At 44.2% G+C, this 23,871-nt stretch overlaps 1 protein-coding gene across 1 annotated transcript in view; it reads left to right on the top strand.

Annotated features, from left to right (window-relative positions):
* Positions 1–15,990, top strand: part of SLC41A2 (solute carrier family 41 member 2) — a 91,835-nt gene extending 75,845 nt beyond the window's left edge. The window contains exon 11 of the mRNA XM_075007793.1: positions 13,444–15,990. Within this exon, the coding sequence (XP_074863894.1) occupies positions 13,444–13,629 (186 nt within the window). The 3' untranslated portion in view covers positions 13,630–15,990. The remainder of the gene's footprint in view (positions 1–13,443) is intronic.
* Positions 15,991–23,871: the final 7,881 nt, after the last annotated feature.

The following is a 23,871-nucleotide window of genomic DNA, read 5'->3' as shown; positions in this document are numbered from 1 at the left end:
AGTATTGGTGAACAGCAGGAAACCCTCTACGAGGATAGCATATGTAGCCAACTGGAAGAGGTTTACCATATGGGTCACCCAAAAGGGGATATCCCTGGGAGAGGCCCCAATACCATGCATGCTAGACTACTTGCTGGCCCGAAGCCAGACAGGGCTGTCGCTGTCCTCCCTAAAAGTGCACTTGGCAGCCATTTCAGCATTTCACACAGGGGCTGGGAGGTCCTCGATGTTCTCAGACCCGGTAGTAAAACGGTTCATGAAGGGAATGGAAAGTGTCAAACCGCAGGTTCAGGCCCCCTTGCCAACATGGGACCTTAATTTGGTTTTGTCTAAGCTGATGGCTCCCCCATTTGAACCTCTCGCCTCTTGTTCTATGTTGTTCCTTACCTACAAGGTGGCATTCTTGGTGGCCATTACCTCAGCCAAAAGGGTGCCAGATCTCAGGCCCCTGATGATGGACCCACTTTATATGGTGTTCCACAAAGACAAGGTCAGGCTGAGACCCCACCCAGTGTTTCTGCCTAAGGTGGTCTCCCCTTTCCACATTAACCAAGACATCACCTTACCGGTGTTTTACCCAAAGCCCCAGGCCTCCCCTAGGGAGCAGAGTCTACACACCTTGGATGTCTGGAGGGCACTGGCCTTTTATATGGACAAGACCAAACCCTTCTGGAAGTCGCAGCAGTTGTTTGTTGCAGTGGCAGACAGGATGAAGGGGAACCCAGTCTCCTCTCAGCAGATCTCCTCCTAGATAGTGGCCTGTATCAGAGAGTGCTACAAGCTGGCGGGGGTTTCCCCTCCCCCGATTAAGGCTCACTCCATTAGGGCACAGGTGTCCTCTGCGGCGTTCTTGGCCAAGGTCCCTATCCAGGACATCTGCAGGGTGGCCACTTGGTCCTCCATTCACATGTTCGCAGTGCATTACACAATTATGCAGCACGCACAGGAAGACGCTGCGGTGGGCAGGGCTATCCTGCACTCCTTTCGGGGCTCCGGCCCTGCCTCCTAGCCATTGGCTTGCATTCACCCAAATTGGAATGCACATGAGCAATCACACGAAGAAGAAAAGACAGTTACCTGTTCTGTAACTGGTGTTCTTCGAGATGTGTTGCTTATGTCCATTCCAAAACCCTCCCACCTTCCCCTCTGTTGAAGTAGCCGGCAAGAAGGAACTGAGCGGGGGGTGGGGCGGGCAGTGCATATATGGGCAGCTATATGGGCGCCACTCCAGGGGGCGCTGCACCAACCGTAGGGCTACTGGCTAGGGGAAAAAAGCTTCCGGCAACTGGGCATGCGCTCAGCGCACACCCAAATTGGAATGGACATGAGCAACACATCTCGAAGAACACTAGTTACAGAACAGGTAACTGTCTTTTCTTTCCATATTTGGTGAAGGCAGTGCATGGATATCCTGGTCATAATGAAGAAAGAACCAGGACTGTTCACTTTGTGGCAAGCAGAGAGGATTGTTTGTTTTGTGTTAAAAAGTAACAAAACAATCCAAATGTGGTGGGGTGGAACTAAATATCTGAATATTCAGCCATTCAGCAACTATATTCTCTGACCATTCGGGGGCTGCTTTGCAAGTACTTTGAAAGTAGAACTCTTATTTCATTCAGTGGGAACTCTATGTATAGAGGCTTACAGGCTGACAGTTATAGGTACTTTACAATCTAAGGGAATACTTCCAACACACCAATGAACATCAGTCTGACTCGCTCGATCCCCCCATACCAACACCAAAAGAGGAACTCTGTGTGGACTCCCCCTGACGATCATAGTGACAGTCTAGATTTCTATATTCAATGCTTCTGCAACCCTGCCCAGACTGACATTATATGCAAACAACACCAAGTGACACACAGTCTCAACTGTGCTGAACACTATGCCATCCAGAGTCTCAATAATAACTCAGACATTATAATCAAGCCGACTATCAAAGGGGGAGCTGTTATCACCATGAACAAGTCAGACTATGAACATGAAGCAGCCAGACAGCTCTCCAACACATTTTACAGACCTCTTTCCTCAGATCTCACTTTAGAATACCAAAAGAAACCACACAATCTTCTAAAAGAACTCCCTGCCTCGACTTAGGACCAAATTCACGTAGACACACCATCTGAGCCCTGACCTGGATTATTCTATTTGTTTCCTAAAATCCACAAATCTGAAAACCGTGGACACCCTATCATTTCAGGTATTGGCACCCTTACTACCGGACTATCCAGCTATGTAGACTTCCTCCTCAAACCCTATGCCACTAGTTCTCCTAGCTATCTCCAAGATACCACGGACTTTCTGAGGAAATTACAAAACATCGGAAACTTTCCTAACAACATCATCCTTGCCACCATAGATGCAGAGGCTCTCTACAAAAATATTCCACATGACTATGGACTACAAGCAATCAGGAACACCATCCCTGATGTTACTATGGCAAATCTGGTGGCTGACCTATGTAATTTTTTCTTACCCACAATTATTTCCAATTTGGGGACAACCTATACCCCGAGATTAGTGGCACTGCTATGGGCACCTGCATGGCCCCACAGTATGGTAACCATTTTATGGCTGACTTAGAACAACATTTCCTCATCTCTTGTCTCCTATCACCCCTCCTTTACTTACGCTACATTGATGAGATCTTTATCGTTTGGACCCACAGTAAAGAGATTCTGGAAGAATTCCACAGAGATTTTTAATCTGCACCACACCATCAATCTCAGCCTTGACCATTCCATATGAGAGAGATATTTCCTGGACACCACAGTACAAATCAGTGATGGCCAGATCAATACCACTGTCTACCAGGAACCCACCAGCTGCTACACTTACCTGCATGCCTCCTGCTTCCATCCAGTACACACCACACGATCCATCATTTATAGTCAGGTTCTTAGATACAGTCACATCTGCTCCAATCCTACTGACAGCAACCAAAAACTTCAAGATCTCTTCCAAGCATTTGTAAAACTTAATTATTCACAGGGAGAAGGAAAAGAACAAATTGACAGGGCCAGACAAATACCTAGAAACCAGCTACTTCAAGATAGGCCCAAGGAGGTCAATAACAGAACACCACTTGTCATTTCTTATAGCCCCCAGCTCAAACCCCTGCAGCTCATCATCAGAAACCTACAACCTATACTAGAACATGATGCTACACTCTGGAAGGCCTTAGGTGAGAGGCCTGTTCTCTCCTATAGACAACCTTCCAACCTAATGAACATTCTCACTAGCAACCACAGGCCATACCACAGTAATATTAATCCTGGAACTTTTCTTTGCAACAAACCCCATTGACAACTATGTCCACAATTCTGGAGATACCATCACTGGACCGAACCACATTAATTACAAGATCTGGGGTTCATTCTCCTGTACCTCAACCAATGTTATATACACCATCATGTACCAGGAATGCCCCTCTACAATGTGCATTGGACAAGCTAGGCAAACACTTCACCAAAGAATGAATGAGCACAGAGCAGACATCTGGCATCTTAATACACATAAACCTGTCAGTGAGCATTTCAGTGGAGTGGGCCATTCTGTTAAAGATCTGAGAATATGCATCCTACAGCAAAGAGACTGTAACAGCAGATTACAAAGGGACATGTGTGAACTGGAGATCATGGTCAAATTCGATACATTAACACTTGGTCTCAATAGAGAGAACAATTATCTCATGCATTACAGGGAATGTTTCCCTTCCTTTGGTATTCGTAATGATCTCAGGCAAGACACTTAATATCTCTCCCCTGCACTCCCACCCTTCAGAACCATGTATCTGATTTGTCAGTTTTTATTTATTTATTTATTTTGGACCTCTGTGCTACATAACTGTCAGTCTGTACTGAAAATGCTATTGATCTGAAGAAGTGGGTCTGTCCCATGAAATATTATTACCTAATAAATTATTTTGTTAATTTTTAAAGTGCTACATGACTGCTGGTTTGTTTTGTTAGTCACTGTTCAGATAAGGCTCCATAGGGATGCAATGAGGGGAAACAAATCTATGACATCTATTGGGTAATTTCAAAGTCATTTTAATCTCCTCTGGGACCACAGACAACTAAAATACTTTAATCATAATCCTGTAGTTGTTATTGCATGATGCCACTTACAGGCCAGAGTTGTGGTTGTTTTGGTGTCTTAATTGTACATGCTGTGCATACATAATATCAGGGTTTCTTAAGTGTAAACTTAACTCTGAATTTTCTGGTTTATAACACTTGGTTTAGGGATAATTACTACATGCAGCTAATGGCTTTTAATTAATATGATACAAACTCACCAACCTTAATTCTACTTTTCTCTCAGAATTCACATAGAATACCACAAATAAACATATGTGCTTCAGCCATGAAAGATATACTTATGTAAACAATCTCTGTCCTTTTCCAAGTGATATGTAAATGAAACAGAAGAGGGTAATAAAAGTGTCTATCATAATACATTATTACATGGAAACAAGAGGTAAAAGCATAAGCTGTGACTTGCAGTTAATTTAGTAGCATGAGCAAGCTGCAAGAAATGTTGACAAGATGCTTTCACCATCAAAAAATATTCAGTACCGGTAAAACCCTCAGAGGTATTGGCTCCAGACCTAAAATTATGGCTGAATGTTGAAGTGGCCAGGATATTAGAACTAGGTAGCCAAATTTTGTCCATTCCTGTAGTTGAATATTGCTACCCTGATCATACAAACCACTTCTTTCTTCATGAAAGAGATTAAATTTTATAATTTGCGTGACATAAAAAGATAATGATGTAATTATATTATGTGATTATAAAACTTGTATCAGCATGAATTAAACTAGGTTTTATCATCATGTATTTGGCATGCATCATAATGGTAAAACCATGAGTCAATCATGCAGGAAATCCAGAATTAATATGGTGTACCAATTAAACTTTTATTGTATTGTATACCATAACATACCATAATGTATTCTTTCTATACCACATATTTTAGTAAAGTTTAAGAGATTTTTACAGGGGAGACTGGGCCTGGATGGGGGTTGGGGACTGCAGCCCTCCAAAGAAGTGGAGGGCCGCAAGCCACAGAAAACCGAGGTGCATGGTTCTCGGTGGAGCTCTGATAGGACTGGGATCATGGGGAGGTCGGGGGAGGGGGTGGTGGCCTTGGGCTCTGGGTGGCTTGGAGGTAAGGGGGAGGGCTGCTGTGGTAGGGCCTGCTCTGGCCATGAGCCATTCAGCAAGACCCTGCATGGAGGCGGGGGGGGGAGATCTGGTGGAACCAGGACTGCAGGGGTGATGGGAGTACAGTGGGTGGAGCAGCGGAGGGGACTTTGGGAGGCAGGTGGCAGGGCCTGTAGCTTTGTGAGGACCCTGCAAATGGTTCAGAGCGTCTCCACCACCTTGCCACAGGCCTCATGTTGCCAGGCCAGGTCAGCATGGTCCAGTGCCAGCCGCTCCCTGAGTAGTTGATTCTGCTTGCTGAAAGCAGCCATTTAGGTGGCAGCCTCATCATCCCACCTGCGGTAATGATCACTCCAGCTGTAGGCCAACCTGGCTGCTGGTGGTTGGGGTGGCCTGGCCCTCAGATGGTGCAGCTGTAAGGGTGGAAGGGGAGAGAGAAGTGGTACGTCAGTCCTGCATCCCAGCCCTGTGTGCTGTGCACCCCACCCCCAGGCCAAGGGACAGGGATGTCCTGGGAGCAGTGGTTTGTGGGTCCTGCTGCACATGGCCTCCACCATGCCTTGGGGACGGAGCTGACTGTTGGAGGCAGTTGAGGGTATGTGCCCACAGGGGGACCCCACATGGGTGGTGGGTGAGCCAGGCACGACCTGGCCATTCCCGGCCCATGCCACATGCCTGCGGCCTGCAGTGCTGTCCACAGGGGTGGGTGCTGAGTGTCGCTTGTGGGAGTGCCCATGTGCCAGGGTGCACTCCTCGTTGGGGCATCTAGGGTTGGACCATCTCCTGTGTGGCTGGCCTGCCTCAGGCTGTAGCAGGGGCAGCCATCTTTCCACCCTCTGCCCCAGAGGGTGTGCCACACTGGGCTCTACCAGAAGGTTTCAGGGGGATGTTCAGAGATGCCCGGCTGGAGGCTGCCTGGCTGGATGACCCTGAGTGGATGGTGATTACAAGGGTCCCATCTGGTGATTCACCATCATCTAATTGGCCCTCAGTCTCTGACCCCCATTAGCTGGTGTCCATCGAGGGTCCCAGTGGCCTTGGCTCCTCCTCTGACACCGGCATAGGGACCATGAGTGGGAGGGAACTGCCCATGTAGCTCCCTGTAGAAGGGGTAAGTGGCCAGCCCTGCCCCCAAGTGCCTGGCAGTGTTCCAGGCCCGGACATATCCCTGCTGGAGTTTTTTCACCTTGCTCCAAGGTCCAGGTAGGGTGACCTTGGGCAGAGAGGCCAGTGGCCAGCTGGCCATAGGGGGGTACATTGCACCTCTTGCCAGTGGTGGGGCAGAGGATGTCCTTCTCCAGTTTGAGCCCCAGCAGGTCTTGGAGCTCCAGTTCAGCCCAGGAGGGCGCCTCCCCTACTTTGTGGCTGGGGCGGGCTTCTGGGACTTCGCTGATGGATCTGTGGGGGGCCTCTGGGAGTCGTGGGGTGGCTGGCTGTCAGCCATAATACAGTTCAGTGCTACAGAAGGTAGCTGTGAGGGCGTATGGCTGCCAGGCTCCCCGCCAGCACTCTCAGCTTCCTGCCTCGGGGTCTGTGGTACTCCCTGCACCTTTAAGGTGGCCAAACGCAGGGAGCGTAGAGCTCTGCTAGGGCTACCCAGGGCATCTCTGCAACCCAGCTGGCTGACACCACTGAGGATGCTTCTTTCGAAATAAGGGCCTGTGGAGTGTCTACACATGCTTTCTTTTGAAAGACTGTCTTGAAAGAAGGAGCTCTTTCTGGTCCAGGAGTGGAAGAGGGCTTCCAAAAGAGCCTCATTCTTTCAATTTCGGGTTGAAAAAGCACATTTTGTGTGGGACGCTCCATGTGTTCTTTGGAAAAAGGGCCTGATTTTCCGAAAGAACTTGCTAGTGTAGACACACCCTCTGGGTAGTGACTGTCCCTTCCAGTTTCATGTTATATATACATACAGACTATTTACTTCACAATCCCATCTCTGTATCATTAGCACAGTATGTAGGCTGATCAAGTATGTCTTCTCAATAGTCTCCTTTTGCCACCTTTATCATACTGTTTTCCACTGCTCTCTGACCTCAGCTGCTGCTGTTTTCATTAAATTGAGTTTTACGAATACAATCTTACATGCTAACTTTACATACTACAGTACTTATTTTGACTCCAAATACAAAAGCTTTCTTGAAGTCCAAGTTGATTATGTCTTCTATTTCATTTCTGTCAATTCCTTTTCTCAGTCCCATCAAGAAATTAATCTGATTACTTCATCCTGATCCTTTAAAAATGTCAGTATTTCATTATTTAACCAGGCCACTTCTTTTCAAGCATCATCCTGTCTTTGTCCCTGATCAGTGACCATAGACTCTTTCTGTTCTGAGGTCAGTCTTTTATGTACGAAGTTGTTCAGTTATTTCTTTGACCTTTCTGAAATACAGTGGTCAAATTATCCTCCTTTTAGTCTTGTAAAATTCAAGGAGTGTTTTTCTCCCAAACCTACGGTGACGACTTGCCACTTCTAAGGTCTGTTCCACCAGACTGGGCCCCCTTTAACTCTGTCTTGCTGAGCCAGGATCTTAAGCTTCATCTAGCACACACACAGGTAGGGTCACACTGAGCTGCAGAAAGATGCAGACGCAGAGATTAGTTCTGTGTAGTTGGTGGAGTGACCACCCCACTACCTGGAAAGGGAGGAGCCCTTCTGGCAGCCATTTTGCCTGGAGCCTGGCCTGTCCCAGTCATCTGAGTGGAAGTCAGAAGGCAGGGCCAGGGCTATAAAAGCCCAGGCTGAGGACTCAGGTGGAACTGAGCCTCCAGAGGAGCCAGCTGATGGGTCTGTACTCCCTGCCTGGCAGCTTGAGGACTGGCTGAGGCCTGGGTTGGGCCACCTGGGCCCTTGCTGATCCTGATGCTCTGTGGACCCCAGCATAACTGGCCTGTAGAAGACCCACTGGACCTAGAAGATTGGCCTGTGAACCACCCTCAGCCTGCACCCCAAGCCAGCCTGAGGCCGTGGAACCCCTAGACCACCCAGACCCCAGCCAGACATGGAATCCTGTGAGCCCGAGAAGTCGGTTTGATTCTGGGTATGTGCCAGAGGGAGGACCAGGAGTGGCCCAGGGGATAGAGAGGACTGTTAAAGGTCTCTGGGAAGTGTGTTGTAGTCTGGATTCCCCCCAACCCCTGCAGCAGACCGTGCTGCTATGAACAGAGTCCCTAGGCCAGGCCATGGTGGAGTGGGCAGGCCCGCGTTCCACTTGCCAGGTGGAAGTCTCGCCCACTCCCTGCCAGCTTGGGCAGAGTGTCTGCTATGCATTGCCTCGCCTGAGCTAGGGCCTGGGCCTCCTAAACTTTTGTCTGCTGCCCCGCCTTGTTCCAGGCTGCGGGCTCTCTCTCTTGAATGTCTACTGCCCCACCCTGAGCTAGGGCCTGGGTGTTCTAAGCCTGTGTTTGTTTGTTTGCTCCACCCTACACCAGGGCCTGGGCCTGCCCGACCTTCCTCCAGGGCTCAGCCTCTTTTGGATGTGTGCCACCCTGCCCTGAGCAAGGGCCAGGGGCCACCTAGAGAGCGTGATTTCTTTGCCCCACCCTGCACAAGGGCCTGGGCCTGCCCTGCATTGCACCAGGGCTTGGGCTCCTTTTGGCTGATTGCCACCCCATCCTGAGCTAGGGCTGGGGGCTTTCTAAGACTGTGGGCCAGCTAGTGCCCAGACCTTGGGCTGGGCCCTGACAAGAGCTAATTTTCCCCAGCACCTGAGGCAAAGTGGGAACCCCCCTGAACTAGTGACTCGGGGGTTGTTCGGTACTACTGGCAGTGGGGTGGGATGGCCACCCACTGACCTGGAAGGGGAGGAGTTCTTCTGGGAGCCCGAACCGGCTACATCTGGGAAGACTGAGTTTAAGGGATTTGCCCTAGCATTCAGGTGCCTATGACCCTTCAAGTGCAAACCCAAAGTTATATTGTCAAACCCACCCTCTCCCTCCATGTGGAGGAAGGTATGCATAGCTTCTCTTAGTCCCCAGGCTATGAATTGCACAAAACGGGCTTTAGAATAAACAGTTTATGGACTAGAAAGGGTAGCTTTTAAGTGATTAAAAGTGAGAACAAATAGATCAATAAACAAAACTGGTAAACTGAGCTGACCAGACCAGATAGGATACATCTTAGCAAATTCCCACCTTGAGTGAAAAACAGGCCAGTGGGTTCTTAAGGCACACGTTGCCTTGGCTTTTCCAGGTTTCCATACACAGGCTTAAAATCCTTCCTATGTGGAACTATTACTTCACACAGTTCAGGCGTTGCCCCTCAGGTGTTTCCAGGCATGTTGTTACAGGAAGAATGAGGCCCCCAATGATGTCATTGCCCCCCTTTTACATCTTCTTGCTACTGCTGGAAAGTTTTTGTGCTGTGGATCAAACAGTTCACACTGTGCGTTGCTATCTCTGAGAGGTTTCTGTTGTAGACAGTTCCTAGGATAATCTTTGTGTTTGTGAGTTTCCTCGATAAGCCATTAATATTGTTTAGCTTTTTCCCTTTTGTACCTGATAGGCTGCTTGTGAATGTTTTCAGCCTCACAATATGTTTCAGCAACACATACGTAGCCAAAGTTCATAACTTCACATACAACAATAATACATACCATCCAATGAGATAGTAATGTCAAGCAAATCTAGACTTTTAGAATGATACCTCACAAGACATACTTTGTACAAAATGTATCCTAATTACATGACAGTGGTAAATATTTTAGTGTCAGGGTGTCAAACCTATGTCAGCCAGATATTTTAGGACTGGAGCAATTTAGAGTTTTTAAGATCTTAACTTTTAAAAAGTCACATTATGCGCTACAGTTGAAATTTTACTGTGTACAGTATTTCTAATTACTCATGTCTTTTCTGACATGAGAATTTAGAAATACTAATTTCTAAGTAATAATATTGTTCTTAAAAAGAGTTCCTGCATCATTAGATTGATAAACTGTGTAAATATTGTCTAATTTAAGTTATGGAGTCTGCTGTATAGGGCCTGTAAGGGGATTTTATGTATAGTATCTCTGTATACAGACCTTTTCTGTCTGAGCTGGAAGAAGGAGCTGACTGAAAGAATCTGACATAATCTTCCAAAGAAAATACCTGCTTTTAAATATATTTGTTTGGATTCCAGTAAGCACACCTAGCTCATGCATAATTAGATTAAACTACAGAATTGCCTATTGAGAAGATGTGTTTATCTAAACAAGTTATGCATATTTCATAAAGAGAAAACAGATAATGTTTAGTTGTTTTTTTTTAAATCCACAGGTTTAGATTTAAAAAGCATTTTTTTAATTTAAAAAAATGAAGTATTGAGTGGAAGTTTTACCATTTTTTAATCATTTTCATATATTGAATATGACTTTTTTTCTAAATCTGTCTTTAATTTAAAAATCTTGTGTCAAGATTTAATTTAAATATTGTGAGCACTGAAAATGTTCTAGCAACTGACTGCATATATTATCTTTCTGACTGTTTTTAGTTTAAAATGTTCTAATTCAGAGGGTACATTAATTCAGATCTTAATTTTTAACTTTTTCTACTTTTGTATCACATTTTCATTAACTTATATAGTGTATATTCTTTTCTATGTTAGAAAGGTAAGAACTGTCCTTAGTTTAGATCTCATGCTATACACCCTAATTCTTGAAGACCTATTTCTCTAAAAAGATATTGTGGTGTATGAGCATGTATTTCAGCCTGGACAGCCCCATCCAAAGAGAGGGAGACTCAGATGGTATGCTTATATCCCTACTCATGTTATGCCACATGTTACAAGTGAGCCAGAAATTCATATACGATTGTGGAATATTCAACAGTGGATTCCTGCTATTACTGGATTATTAATCAGACATCTTCAGCATTAAATTCAGATTTCTTAGGTATTGAAGCATTCACAGCTGGGAATAAAGCCTTTAACACAGGGCTTTGAACCAAATTCCAACCTGGTGTAAAAGTGCCAGTCTCAGTGCTCATGGGGATTGGGCCTGATTACATCAGGATTGAAGCTGGTACTTTGTGGTTTCTAGGCCATTTATATGGTTTCTACTGCTGCCGTGAAATTATTTGTGATGTTCCTAATATTAAAGCTGGATTTATATGGCACTGCGCCCATAAAACCAGTCTCCTTGCTTACTCTCCTAATTCCAGTTAAGGTATGCCTTATGGTAATTGCTTATTTTGATACTAATTAATCCTCAAAATTTCATTTTTTTTTGGATTGAAAACATAATTACACTTTAGGACAATGTATTGGGAAAGGGCACTTGTGGTGTGGACACCAAGGGGACAGTTTTGGATATTGGAAGCTCGAAGGCAGTTGAGAGTTTGGATACTAGAGAGAGGATCTTCTATCTCTTATAGAGCATCTTATCTTTCCTTCTGAGTCCAGTGCAGTTTAGTATCTTCATCAGCGATTTATATAATGGCATATTGCAGTGGAGTCCAATAGCAATTCAAGGATCGCCACACTTGTGATTGTCATCCTTGCATATTTGCCACAGGCACCGCCCCCTCCAGCTCTAACTGAATGCCCCCTCCCTTCCCCAGAGCCAGGCACTGCAGGTTCCCCACTTCTTTCCCCCCACCCCAACTTATTATGCCAGCAACTCACTGGTGCTGCCACCCCAGAACCACTGCCAAAGCTGCAGGAGCCCCACTGGGCCACAGGAACTGTGCAGCTCCAGACAGGGGCCACAGGAGCTGTGTCATGCTGCAGAAGCCACGTGACTCCTGTCCACAAGAGGTGCAGTGGCTGCTGCCGCCACTGGGCTCTTGTCCCCCCCAAGTGGTCAGGCTTGTGAGAGGAGCAGGTGGAGGGTATCGTGTGGCTCTGAGCCCCATGTGCGGCTCATCTTATTCACCACACTGTAGTGTCCCATGTGCCACTTGTGGTGAGTGACCAATGTATTGGACACTGCAGGCATAAAGAGCCCACTTATAAAGGTTGTTCAGGGTACCAAGCCTGGGAGGAGTTATAAAAACTTCAGAGGATAGGATTAAAATTAAAATTAAAATTAAAATTAAACAGGATGAAATTCAGTAAGGACAAATGCAAAGTCTTCCATTTAGGAGTTTGCTTACACACAAAATGGGAAATAACTGCCCACTAAGGAGTCCTGTGGCTCTGCAGTCACAGTGAATTATGAGTTAAATATGAGTCAGCAGTGTAACACACACACACAAAACAGTAAACTCATTCTGGGAGGTTTTAGCAGGAATGCTGAATGAAACACACAAATAAGTCTGCTCTGCGCAAATTATTCCTCAGCTGGAGTTTTGTGTCCAGTTCTGTATACCACATTTCAGTAAAGATGTAGACAAGGTAGGAAAAGTCCAGAGAAGAGAAACAAAAATGATTAAAGATCTAAAATACATGGCCTGTGAGGGAAGATTGGAAAAACAAGGTTTGTTTCGTCTGAAGAAGACTGAAGGAAAACCTAACAGTTTTCAAGTATATGATAGGTTGTTGCAATGGACAGCAAGAGCCATTTAGGTTGTACATTACAAAAAATGTCCTAACTTTTAGAGCAGAGGTGAGCGAACTTTTTACATTGGGCCCCATGTTTTGTCCTTGCAAATAACAGGGTTCCCCAACCTGTCTAATGCCCTGAAAGTGAGCAGCAATCTCCCTGAAGTGACTCACCTTGCAAGCCATAGGGGAAGCAGGGGAGGACAATCACGCTGCGTCCCCCCTTATGAAATTTCACATCTCTGATGGACCACACACCCCTATTTTAGGGCAGTTAAGCACTGAAATAAATTGTCTACAGAGAATGTGGAATCTCCATAATTTAAAATTGTCTAACTGGTGATTAAAAAACTCCTGCCAGGGATGGTCTAGATAATATTTAGTCCTGCCGTGAGTTCAGGGACTGGACTAGGTGGCCTTTTGAGAGCCCTTCCAGTCCCACAGCTCTGTGATTCCACCTTTTTAGGCAAGGGTGACAGTGATCTTGAATATGTAGGGAGAAGGATTTAAATTCCTCATTCTCAATACCAGTAAGGCACTAACTGCCTCAGTTCAACCATTGTCTACCTTTGCACTCAACTATACAACTTAGTACAACTTCCAGAATTTCTGAGCACTCATCACCTTTGACTGAAGTGCATTGGGGCATTCAAGATGCTCAGCACATCTTAGAAATCGGGCTTCTTAGCTTAGTATTTCTACTAAAATAATCAGCAGTGAAATAGATCAGTGTTAACATTCAGGGAGGGATTGTCAAAAGTGGTCTAACTTTGCTCCCGCTAATTTTGGATTATCTTTTGTTTAATGTTCTGTCATAGGTGTTTACTTTGTTATGGATTGCTGACTGGATGGTGCACCGCTTCTGGAAAAAAGGAAAAGATCCAGACAGTTTTTCTATCCCTTACCTTACTGCATTGGGAGATCTGCTTGGAACTGCCTTATTAGCTATAAGTTTTCACTTTCTGTGGCTTATTGGAGATAGAGATGGGGATGTTGGTGATTAATCATTCAGATTCAGGAAAAAAAAAAAGACTGCTTTCCATTCCGGGTGAAGTATTTCAAAAACAATGGTTTGACTTAGTATAGCTAATTAAGGTGGCGGAGATATTAAATGGCCTTAATTTTTTTAATGAAAGGTGGAAAAGGAATGATTTTTATCAGATTTTTATCCTGCAGGTAAGGACTGACTCCAGTTGAAAACATCTGACCAGATAAAATGACAGGAAGGCTGATTGTTTGCCTGGTGTTTTGTATTAAGAAAAAAATGTAGTATTTAAAAAAAAGGAAAATCATGAACTATCATAAAACCAGAGCTCTCTTTTATGGACAATAAATGGAAAGTAAGAAGAGAGATGAACACAGATTCAAGACTTATCTTGTCTCTTTTGCCCTCACAAATTGGGTTTGTCTGTCAAGTCACAATGCAAAAAGGTTTTATTGAGTCAAAATAATTTTCTTCTCACAGACAGAACTGCTTAATTGCTGATGTGCTCCTAACTTTGCCATTTCTAGGATTTCTTCACTTGCCACAGGCTGTATATCAATATTATTAGTATTATGATTTTGGCCCTCATCCTTCAAACATTTTGGCTGTGTCTACACGAGAGTGTTTTGTCGACAGAGGGGACCTTCTGTTGACATAAGTCAGGGAGTATCTACAGACAAAGCGTTCTGTAGACAGTCTCAGCAGAACTCTGCATTTGTCTCCACAGTGTTATCCCTTGAAAATTTGAGGAATAACACTTCTGTCAACAGAGTTTTGTCATCAGAAGTGCATTATAGATATTTCCGTTGACAGTGAGGTCTTCCGGTTCCCTGGGCAGCCCTCTTTGCAAAGCTTCCAGTCAGTCGTTCTGTTGACAGAGCAGGGCAATCTGTTGATGTTACTGTCAACAGATGCTTCTAGTGTAGACATAGCTGTTGAGATATGGTTAACTTTATGCACATCAGATGTAGTAATTGCATGCATACAATTGAGCACATAGAGAAATATTAGTGCTTAATCATGCTACCACTATGTATCAAGAGAAGCAGCCTACTTCTTTTGCCCCTTTACCTTCCTAAACCAATGGTCTAAGAATGAACATAGTTTTCTGTTGAAAATTTTACTTGGCTACTGGAGAAGCTTCTAGTATTAATATAAAAATACTGTCATGGTGCTGACATTTATTATGTACTTTAAGACTGTCAGTGTTTCCATTATAATAATAATAATTTTCAGTTTTTTTTATTTGGTTGTAAATATTGGGTGGTACAAGATTGTATGTTTCTTATTAGAATTTTTACAAATTTATGTGGACTATTTGAAAGTTTATGTAAACTTTTAAAAATATAAGGTCAGATTATGCCATCGACTTTGAAGCAGAAATCAACATTGTTGCTGATAAAGATCACTGTTTAAAAGCTGTTGCAGAATATGGCCTATAGAGAGAAATCACTGTCTGAATGCTTTCTTACATTTGTTTAATTCAGAGCGTAAAACAAGACGTTTGGCAAGTGATTAGTCTAATTAGTATTTTGAAAAAATTATATTAAATTGTCCAGACAATATTTTGAAAATTGTCTACAATTCATGCACAGCAAACGTGTCCAAAATTTAAAAATCATGGTGGACATCCTAAATACATAATTACATGAATCATTCTGGTTAATTGTGTCAATACTGTAACTGAAAGTTTCAATTTTGGGGGCCTAAAATTAGACACCTAAATCCATATTAAATTCTAAATCATCATATATCCTTATCATGTAAACATTTATGCATGTGACTTTATGTATGAATAGTCTCATTGAATTTACTTGAGCCACTTGAATTAAACTTCATTTGTGCATAAGTTTTTACTTAATTGGGGCATTAGACACTTCAAGTTGGCCTGACTTGCAAACCTGCTAAATACCCTAATCTTCATGGAAGAACAAGTGTTTGCAACTCCAAAAATCAAGCCAGTTTTTTGGGTTCCTGGACATGGATGTAGATGCCTAACTTCAGGCGATCTCAGTTGAGATTTTTTTCCTTAAGCTTTTCAAAATTATGACTACCTAGTTGACAGATTGAAAAGGATCATAATACTGTTATATTCTACTTAAGTGAAGTAAAGATGAGTGTTACTTTAAGTTCTTTTTTGATAGCTTGTGTGAATGTTATTTAAATGTTTATTGTAATATATATTGTGAGAAGTACTAAATAGTTTTAAAATGGTATGGCTATAACTCACATTTTGTTTGATTTTTTTACAATGGTGTTTTTATTCCATGTTATAGATATTTGCAGAATTTAATTCTGTTAGCACTACCTTGTCATGGCAAACTTTTTAAATGGAGGAATTAATGGATTTTAAAATCCTTAATAAATGAGGTGCAAAGTTCTTTAAACAATTAAAAAATAGTTTCTTTGCTGCTTTGTGATACCTGTGTGAACAGTACTTATAATGTACATTTGTATTGCAATATTTATTATTTGCTGGTGTGCTGAGTATTTTCCAGACAAACAGAATCACTGCCCTGAAAAGTATCCAATCTAGGGAGGGAATCACACTGCCACAGGAATGAGCCTTCCAGCCTAGGGAGACAGTCCTATGCTAAAAAAACAGCAGTGTAAACATTGCATCTGGCTCTCATTGGAGGGAATTAGGTGATGAGGAACAGTGTTAAGGTCAGAAATAACGAGTGGACTTAGGGGTTAGGAGCTGTGGAAGCCAAGATAGTGGAGGAACTTGAGCATGAAGGCAATGAAGATAGGAACAAGTGGGATCTGAAGCAGAGCTGAGAGAGACAGAGGAAGAACTAGTTACATTGAGGTGCAGAAGGTAGGCTATTGGGGTAACAGAGAGCAACATGAGTATCTTTTGGAGACAGTGAGTATAAGTAGTGGGTCTGTCCCACAAAAGTTCATCAACTAATACATTATTTTGTTTGTCTTTAAAGTGCTACATGACTGATTTTTAGTTTTAAGTGAGTAATAAGGTTTAGAGACATTAGGTTAGGCAGTGCCAGGGAGTAACAAAAGCATTGCCATACTAAAAAGATGACAGGTATTTGGAGAAGAAGAAAGGTCTGAAGGAATAAGAGGTGGTTTCAAGAGAGAAAGGGAATGGGCTTGGAAGGGAAGATATATGAGAGAGGGAGTAGGGTATTTGGAGAGAGCATGAAAAGTATAAAGTGAGAGTAAGGGTGCTGATGGATGAGGGGAAAATGAGGGCTTTACAGGTAAGGAAGGGGAGAGTAGAAGGTTGAGAAGCTTGTGCTGAGTGAAGAAGAGTTGGAGATCTGGAAGCATGAGAGGGGGAAGATTGATGAACCTACTGTGGGTAGCGTAAAGTAGTGTATAGTGTAAAGGGCCTCAAGTATGCTGGGGGAAGTTTTCAGAAAGAACCTTTATCCTGTTAACTTCAGGAGTACAGTTATGCCACAGCATGGCAGCAGCATGGAAGAAGAACCAAGAGAGCTGTCAGGGTCCAGACAATCTTTCATATACACAGGTGCTGTACCCTTAAGGTCCAGTTTGAATTCTGGCATTGTTGAATCAGCAGTAGGAAACTGAAGGCTCACAGTATCCATCCTGCACGTACAGGCCCATTTGGCCTTTCCCTAGGCTGCTGTGAGGGAACACAAGCACTGAGTTCTCAGGTGTTTGTAAGCTTCCAGAGCCTGAATGGAGCACAGCCACTGCCCCATTCTAGGGATCCAAGATCTAGGTTTGTAGACATTCTGTCTGCACCCTTCCCTGAGGGCTGGAACCCACATGCCTGTTTTCTAGCCTTCGAGCTATGTGCTGGCCCTTCAAACTCCCCCATGGTTTATATGCACTTTCTTTTGGAATCCTACTGAAGGTAAATGGTCTCAGGAGGCAAGTGGTAGTTAACATATAGCACAAGAACATTTTGCATTAGATGCTAATATAACCCCCACATCTAAGTGTGATTCGCTGTCCCTTGTAGTGGTATCTAGACCACTTCACAGAGAGAGTGTGTCCTCTGCAGCCCAAGCTGAGAGTGAGCTGGCTTTTAGCTCAAACTGTACAGGCACCTTCACTAAGCTTCAGAGGTCCCAGGTTCTAGCATGAAGACCGTTACAATAACAGATAAACCAGAAGGCTACATATAGATCATTTAGAAAATAATCACCATTCTAACATGTCTCTTACTAGCTCACCCTTGGCTTGGAAGTTCTTTGGGGGACCATCTGTATTCGGGTGGCTCATCAGGCTTTTAGGTGCTAAAATGTTCTTCATCTTGAGTTAGAGAAAAATGATCAGGGAAGATCCCAAATAAAACTGCTCCTTTGCTTCTGTAATAATCTTCAAGGAAACTGCTAGCTCACCTTTGCCTGGGTATCAGAAACCTCTTGCAAGTGACTTTGTTGCCAGGTGATTTCTCCTCTGATAAACCAGTTTGGTATGGAACCATCTGATTGCTTAGGTCTTGCCCATTTCAAAGGGAGAGCAATCTAGTTTTAACAACCTGCTATTATAATGAGAAGTCCTATGGCACCTTATAGACTAACAAATATTTTGGCACACTTTGCCTGACTGAACTGACCTCATCAACTCTGGCCTTCCTCAGAGAATTGTGCCAAGCTCTCTGTGTTTCACTTAACAGAGTACATGTGTAGCCACAAAGAGGCACTGATCTTTTATTTTCTAATTGTACTTTATTTTGCAAGAGAAAATATTAAAAAGTGGGATATTTCCCCCTTCAGGTTACTTTCCTGTTGGATTCTACAGTTCCCCTGCACTACTTGAAGTGTCTGAAACTAGAAATTACAAAATGCAGGACACTGTTGTGGTGTTACAGTTGAGTGAGTAGTAAGCCTCAGTCAAATAAGTGAATCCCTGCTTCTCATGTTTTCTTTTTTGTAAGACAATAAGTTCTCTTCCCCAGTGTCCATATCTATTCAAACATTTGTTACTCAGCTAAAGCCCAGTATCAGTCAGCCATACGTTTTACTGAAACAGCTAAATCAATAAATGAAATGAAATTTTTATGTTTAATATCCTCCTGGGCAAGGGATTGTTTTGTATTCCAGTCTTTCTTATCCACTGATCATGTTAACAGGACCTATTTGTTTCTACTGACAGAGTAAAAAGTGCAGCTGCCCGTGCTCAGCCTAATAAACCTTGGACAGGAGTAACACAGCTGTATTTCCTTAACCAGTCCCAGTGGCCTGCACTCTTTCTGGAGATCTAAGTTATTCTTAGTTTAAAAAAATAAGCGGGTGGGTGCTGAACTGATGCATCACTTGGAATTCTGAAAGGTCTGAACTCTTCTGTCACATAACAGGATTTTAAACATTGATGAGCTTGGTAAGTAAATGGAAAATATTTTGGGTTTTATATGTATTTAGCTATAGTTTTACATATAAAATTGAACTCAGAAATAGATTGTTAACAGGTGTGGGTACTTCTTTAAAAAGCTTTAAAGCTTATTAAATACTTTTAAGAACTGAATTGTTATTTCCTTTATGGTAACAATATTTTCTTTGTAATTTTCTAGTTCCATGTATTATGTTACACTAACACAGATTTTATGTTTGACTTAATACCGCCATCTCCTTTGCCATGGGCTTTGTTTTACTTAATGGTACCTTGTTTTATTATATCCCCCTTATTTTCTCTTCTATACTGATAATAAAACATTGTTCCATCTTTTGAAGTTAGCATATTTAAAAGTATGAAAGGAAAGATTTTCTTGTTTTCATGTCTCTCAGAACAAGCTGAATCTCTGCTACAAGGACTAAAACTGCCACACCATGGTGGAGCTTTCATAGGCTTGAGGCCTGGTAGCCAGTTTCTTACTTTAGGTTTATGCATTGTTTAATCTAAATCCAGAAGACCTGTTGCATTAACTTAAATGAAATAAATGGGCTAAAGGTGTTAATGTAAGCCTGTCTGCTGTCACTGTCCAAAATTCAGTAGTGTTAAACAAGATCCTGGGATTCGCATGCAGCGATCCCAGCCTGCTTAACACTATGGGAAACACACCACCAAGAATAGTTTTACCCCTTTATGATGCTACACAAGAAGGAAAATGCAAAACATTCAGTTAGGATCTCATATGAACAACATCGGTTTTTAAAAGGAAAAAACCCTCTTGTTTCATAGTCATTTATATGGAATCAAATATACAGATTGAATCTCTGCTAATCTGGAACTACTCATCTGGCAACATCCATAATTTGGCATGGTTTTAGTTAGCTGGATGACCACTTATTATGGGTGTAGCCAAATTTCCCACAGTCGCATCAAGTTTGTTTGCAGCCACCATTCCTGGCTTTCAGTGATCTGTGCTATGATTTGGCTATAATTTACCACTCAATGTTTTATAAGAGCCCACTGAGAAATGGAAGAGTTGGTAATGTACTAGACAATAGTGACTTCCCATTGTCCGGTAAATTCTCTTGTTTGACACTGGTCAGGTCCTAAGGGTGCTTGACTAGAGAGGTTCAACCTGTTGGCAGCCTTCTTTGTGGGGGTATTGGAATTTAGAATACAGTATACTGTACTTATGCCCCTTTTTGTGAAATTGGTCTTGTACTTGAACATTATTTCCTTCATTATTTAACTTGCCTAAATCTATATTCATGTATTTTTGGGGAGAGTTGGGGGGTTGTTTTCTGGGCTGGGGGATATCCTGTATAAGTGTTAAAGGTATCAAGCACCTAAAGTGACCCAGACAGTTCGGGAAAACACTTTGCTTAGGAAACTATTTTTTATTTAATAAAAAGCTCTTAAAATGACATTCTTGTTTACATATGTAAGATAGTAAATGACTACTTTAATTGGAAAATTTATTGATATTTAAGTGCTGCACCACACATTCTGTTATTGATCTGGGATCTTAAACATTTTTTTTTTTACATCTTCTCAGTCTTGTCTATATCCTAACTGCTGTTGGCATGTTTTTGCTCAAATAACATGTCTTCAATAGAACTGGAAATCTAAAATGTTTGATCTGGTGGTATTGGATGTCACAAGTGAGTGTGTGCTTGGGAGGCAATCTGACTTCCAGTTATTCATTAAATTATTTTCTCATTTAATCAGAATCATTATTTGTTTTTGTTTGGTGCCTGTAGACACGAAGTCACGTATCGGAAACCCCACTGTGCTGGAACTTTATGTGCGCCACTCTCCCCCAGATTCCCCAAACCTGACAGCTTACATGTGCCAAAATGAAAATGTTGGACAGTAGAGAATCTTTTAAATCTAGTGTATTTAAAATATTTTATTTTCCCAGTAAACCTTCAGAAGTGCCTCAAATATTCGTAGTCTATTTGTTGCCATTTAAATACCCTGTTACTTGTAATGGCAAGATAAGCTATTAGCAGTGCTCAGTACCTAGCTAACTATTAAGGCTGTGCTCTTTTGGTGTGTCCTGGAAATGGTTGTTATATTTGAAGACTTTTATCCTAAATTAAGGGTAAAAGTCATTAAGGTTAGAAAATGCACATATCTGGGAAATTTGCATATCAAGTTGAAATATCATCTGTGATTTGAACAATACCAATCAAGATTCACTCTCTGTTCAAATAGTACAGTTTTTTTAAGAAATGCCAAGTAAGAATAAGCCCTGACTAGAGTCTGGGGATTGTTTTATTTCCTATTGGACAAGGCTTCTAGAGATAACTTGTCCATTTTGGTCTTGGCCTTTCCTGTCCTTTCTGAATAATCAGTATTAGGTTGCGTATTGAAGGGTAATATTGGTAATGCCACAAGGACTGTGTTATGCAAATTATTGTTTAAAAACCTCCACTCCATATAAAACAGCTAAAGGCAGTTTAGCTGGTTAATAAGTGAAGTTGGAAGGAGCATATCTGTCTTCAATCAAAAATAGTGATCATTACTGATTATGAAGTGCTTTGATTTTTTGGGGGTTTTTTTTCCTCCCCTTTTTAAAGCAAAATTTTGTATTGCATTTTACCTTTTGAGAAATACAGCAGAACCTCAGAATTATGAACACTCAGAGAGGGTGCGTCTACACTAGCCCTGTGTTTAGAAATCAATTTCAAAAGGGGGCCCAATTTCGAAAGAGGCATTGGTGCGTCCACACACATAATGGCCTCTTTCTAAATTGTTTTTGGCAAAAAGAGGTAAACATTTAAAAATTGCTTTTCCCATTCGATTTCAGGAAGAACAGACCCTTTTGAAATGGATTTTCAAAATAGAGCATGTGTAGATGCTCTGGCGCCATTCTTTCAAAATAGCAGGTTCTCCATGGCAGTGGCAACCTGGAGTGCAGAGACGCTTTAGCAAGCCCCAGCGGGGCTCTATGGTCTCTGGGGCTGGCTGCTTAAATCTGCAAGGCCCCGTCAACCCTGTGCAGTAAGCTGAGAGCATGCCCAGAGCCTCAGGAGCATGAGCTCTGCCAGGCACACACTCCAGCGGCCCTGAGCCCACAGCCACACAGCCCATCAGCCAGATGGCGAGCCCCCCATGCTCCAGGGACCCCCAGGAGGCCTCCTGCACCCAGCTTGAAGGGTCACCAGAGGCAAGACAGGGCCAGAGGAGGAGTGGCCCCTCCTAGACAGAGGCCGAGATCAAAGACCTCCTCGGTCTCTAAGCAGACGAGGATGTGCTGTTGCACAGCAGTGGGTGGCCCCAAAATGCTGAGGCCTTTGATCAGCTGTCACTGGGGCTGCGGAAGCGGGGCCACCTTCAGCACAAAGCCGAACAAGTACGAGTGAAAGTAAAGGCGCTGAGGCAGGCCTACAGCCAGGCCAGGGATGCCTGCAGGTGATCACGGGCAGGGGCTGCCCCGAGGTGTCTGCACTATCATGAGCTAGACCAGCTCCTCAGCCCCAAGGATGCCCCTGACCCAGTAGTTGTGGTCGACATGGCCTGCCCCGAGATGGATCCCAAGGTAGAGGTGTGCACCCAGCCAGGACCATCAGGCCAGACCAGGAGGGCAGTGGAGACAGGGAGTACCTCAGAAGACGAAGGCTCCCTCATCATTGCTGTCGGCTCCAGCTCCTCCAGCCAGGCCCCTTTGAGGCAGGTGTCCCTGGGTCTGTTCCCTGGAGCCCCAGGTAGGTAATGGGTGGATTGGCCAGGCCGTAGCTGGGGGAGTGGAGCGGGGGAAGCGTCCTGCATTCCCTTGCCATGTCCTAGACCCAGAAGTGATGGCACCTGCGCCCATGGATAGTGCCCTGATCCTCCTGACCGGGAAGGGAGGTGGGGCACAGACTGCAGCCAGTGGGTGCCCCATAGATGGCAGCCCTGCCAGCCACATGGGACCCTCGCGGTGAGCAGATGCAGCATCAGAGGTTGGTGGGGGGGCCCGGGTAGGGCCTCTGGGACCAGGTGGCAGCACTGACGGGTGGCCCCAACCCTCTTGTGTCTCCATGGTGTCATCCTCCGATGGCTGGGCCAGTCCCATCCCAGGTGCCAGAACTCCAGCCCCACCAGCTGATGGAGCCAGGGAACTCCCATCTCTGCCACCCAGGCTGCTGCCCACCCAGCCCTGGAGCGCTGCCATCACCGCCGTTTTGACCTGGAGGGAGCAGATGCCCATCCTCCGGGAGTGGCTTCTCATGGAGCGGGAAGACTGGGCCTGGAAACAGGAGGTCTGGGGTGATGTGGCCATGGCCCTATGGCCCTTGCCCAACTGCCCAGCCCCCTGCTTCCCCTGTCACCCCCCTGGCAGATAGCCCCACACCTACAAAAGGTTCCACCCCTCCACCCCATGAAGGACTAGGCCTGCTCGTGACCATGTTCCCATCTACAGGGGTGTGCTGCCCCCTGTGCATAGTTCTCCCCCGTTTGCCCCGTACCTAGCTCCCAGTTTTGGCGACCTCACACCACTTTGTTCAAGTGCACTTTATTTACATGTTGTTGTGGTCAGTTCCCGTTGAGTAAAGTGCTACATTGTGCACTCCAGTGTCCCCTGGGCGTGTGTAGGCTGTGGTGGTGGGTGTGGGAGGGGGCTGTGGTGCTGGGTGGGTGTGGGCCAGAGGGTGCCGGGGGAGGGTCAGCAAAACTTCTGGTTGAAGGCCCCCCCAGAGGGCCTACCAGATCCTAACCCTGTCCCTGTGTGCCTGGTAGCACAGAGCCTCAGGTGGCTGCTCATACCCAGGGTCCCCGTCTACAGCCCACCTCTGCACAAAACACTTGTGCTTGCACTCCACTATGTTGTGCAGAACATAGCAGGCCACGACCACCCCAGGGAGACTGGGGAGGCTGACATCCAGCTGTGTGTTGAGGCATCAGAGGCACCCCTTTACGTGTCTGAAGGCCCACTCCAACGTATTGTGGT

The sequence above is a fragment of the Carettochelys insculpta genome, chromosome 1 (assembly GCF_033958435.1).
Source record: "Carettochelys insculpta isolate YL-2023 chromosome 1, ASM3395843v1, whole genome shotgun sequence".
NCBI lineage: Eukaryota > Metazoa > Chordata > Testudines > Carettochelyidae > Carettochelys > Carettochelys insculpta.
Note: the sequence above shows the minus strand (reverse complement) of the source record. Positions and strands in the feature narration are given on the sequence as shown.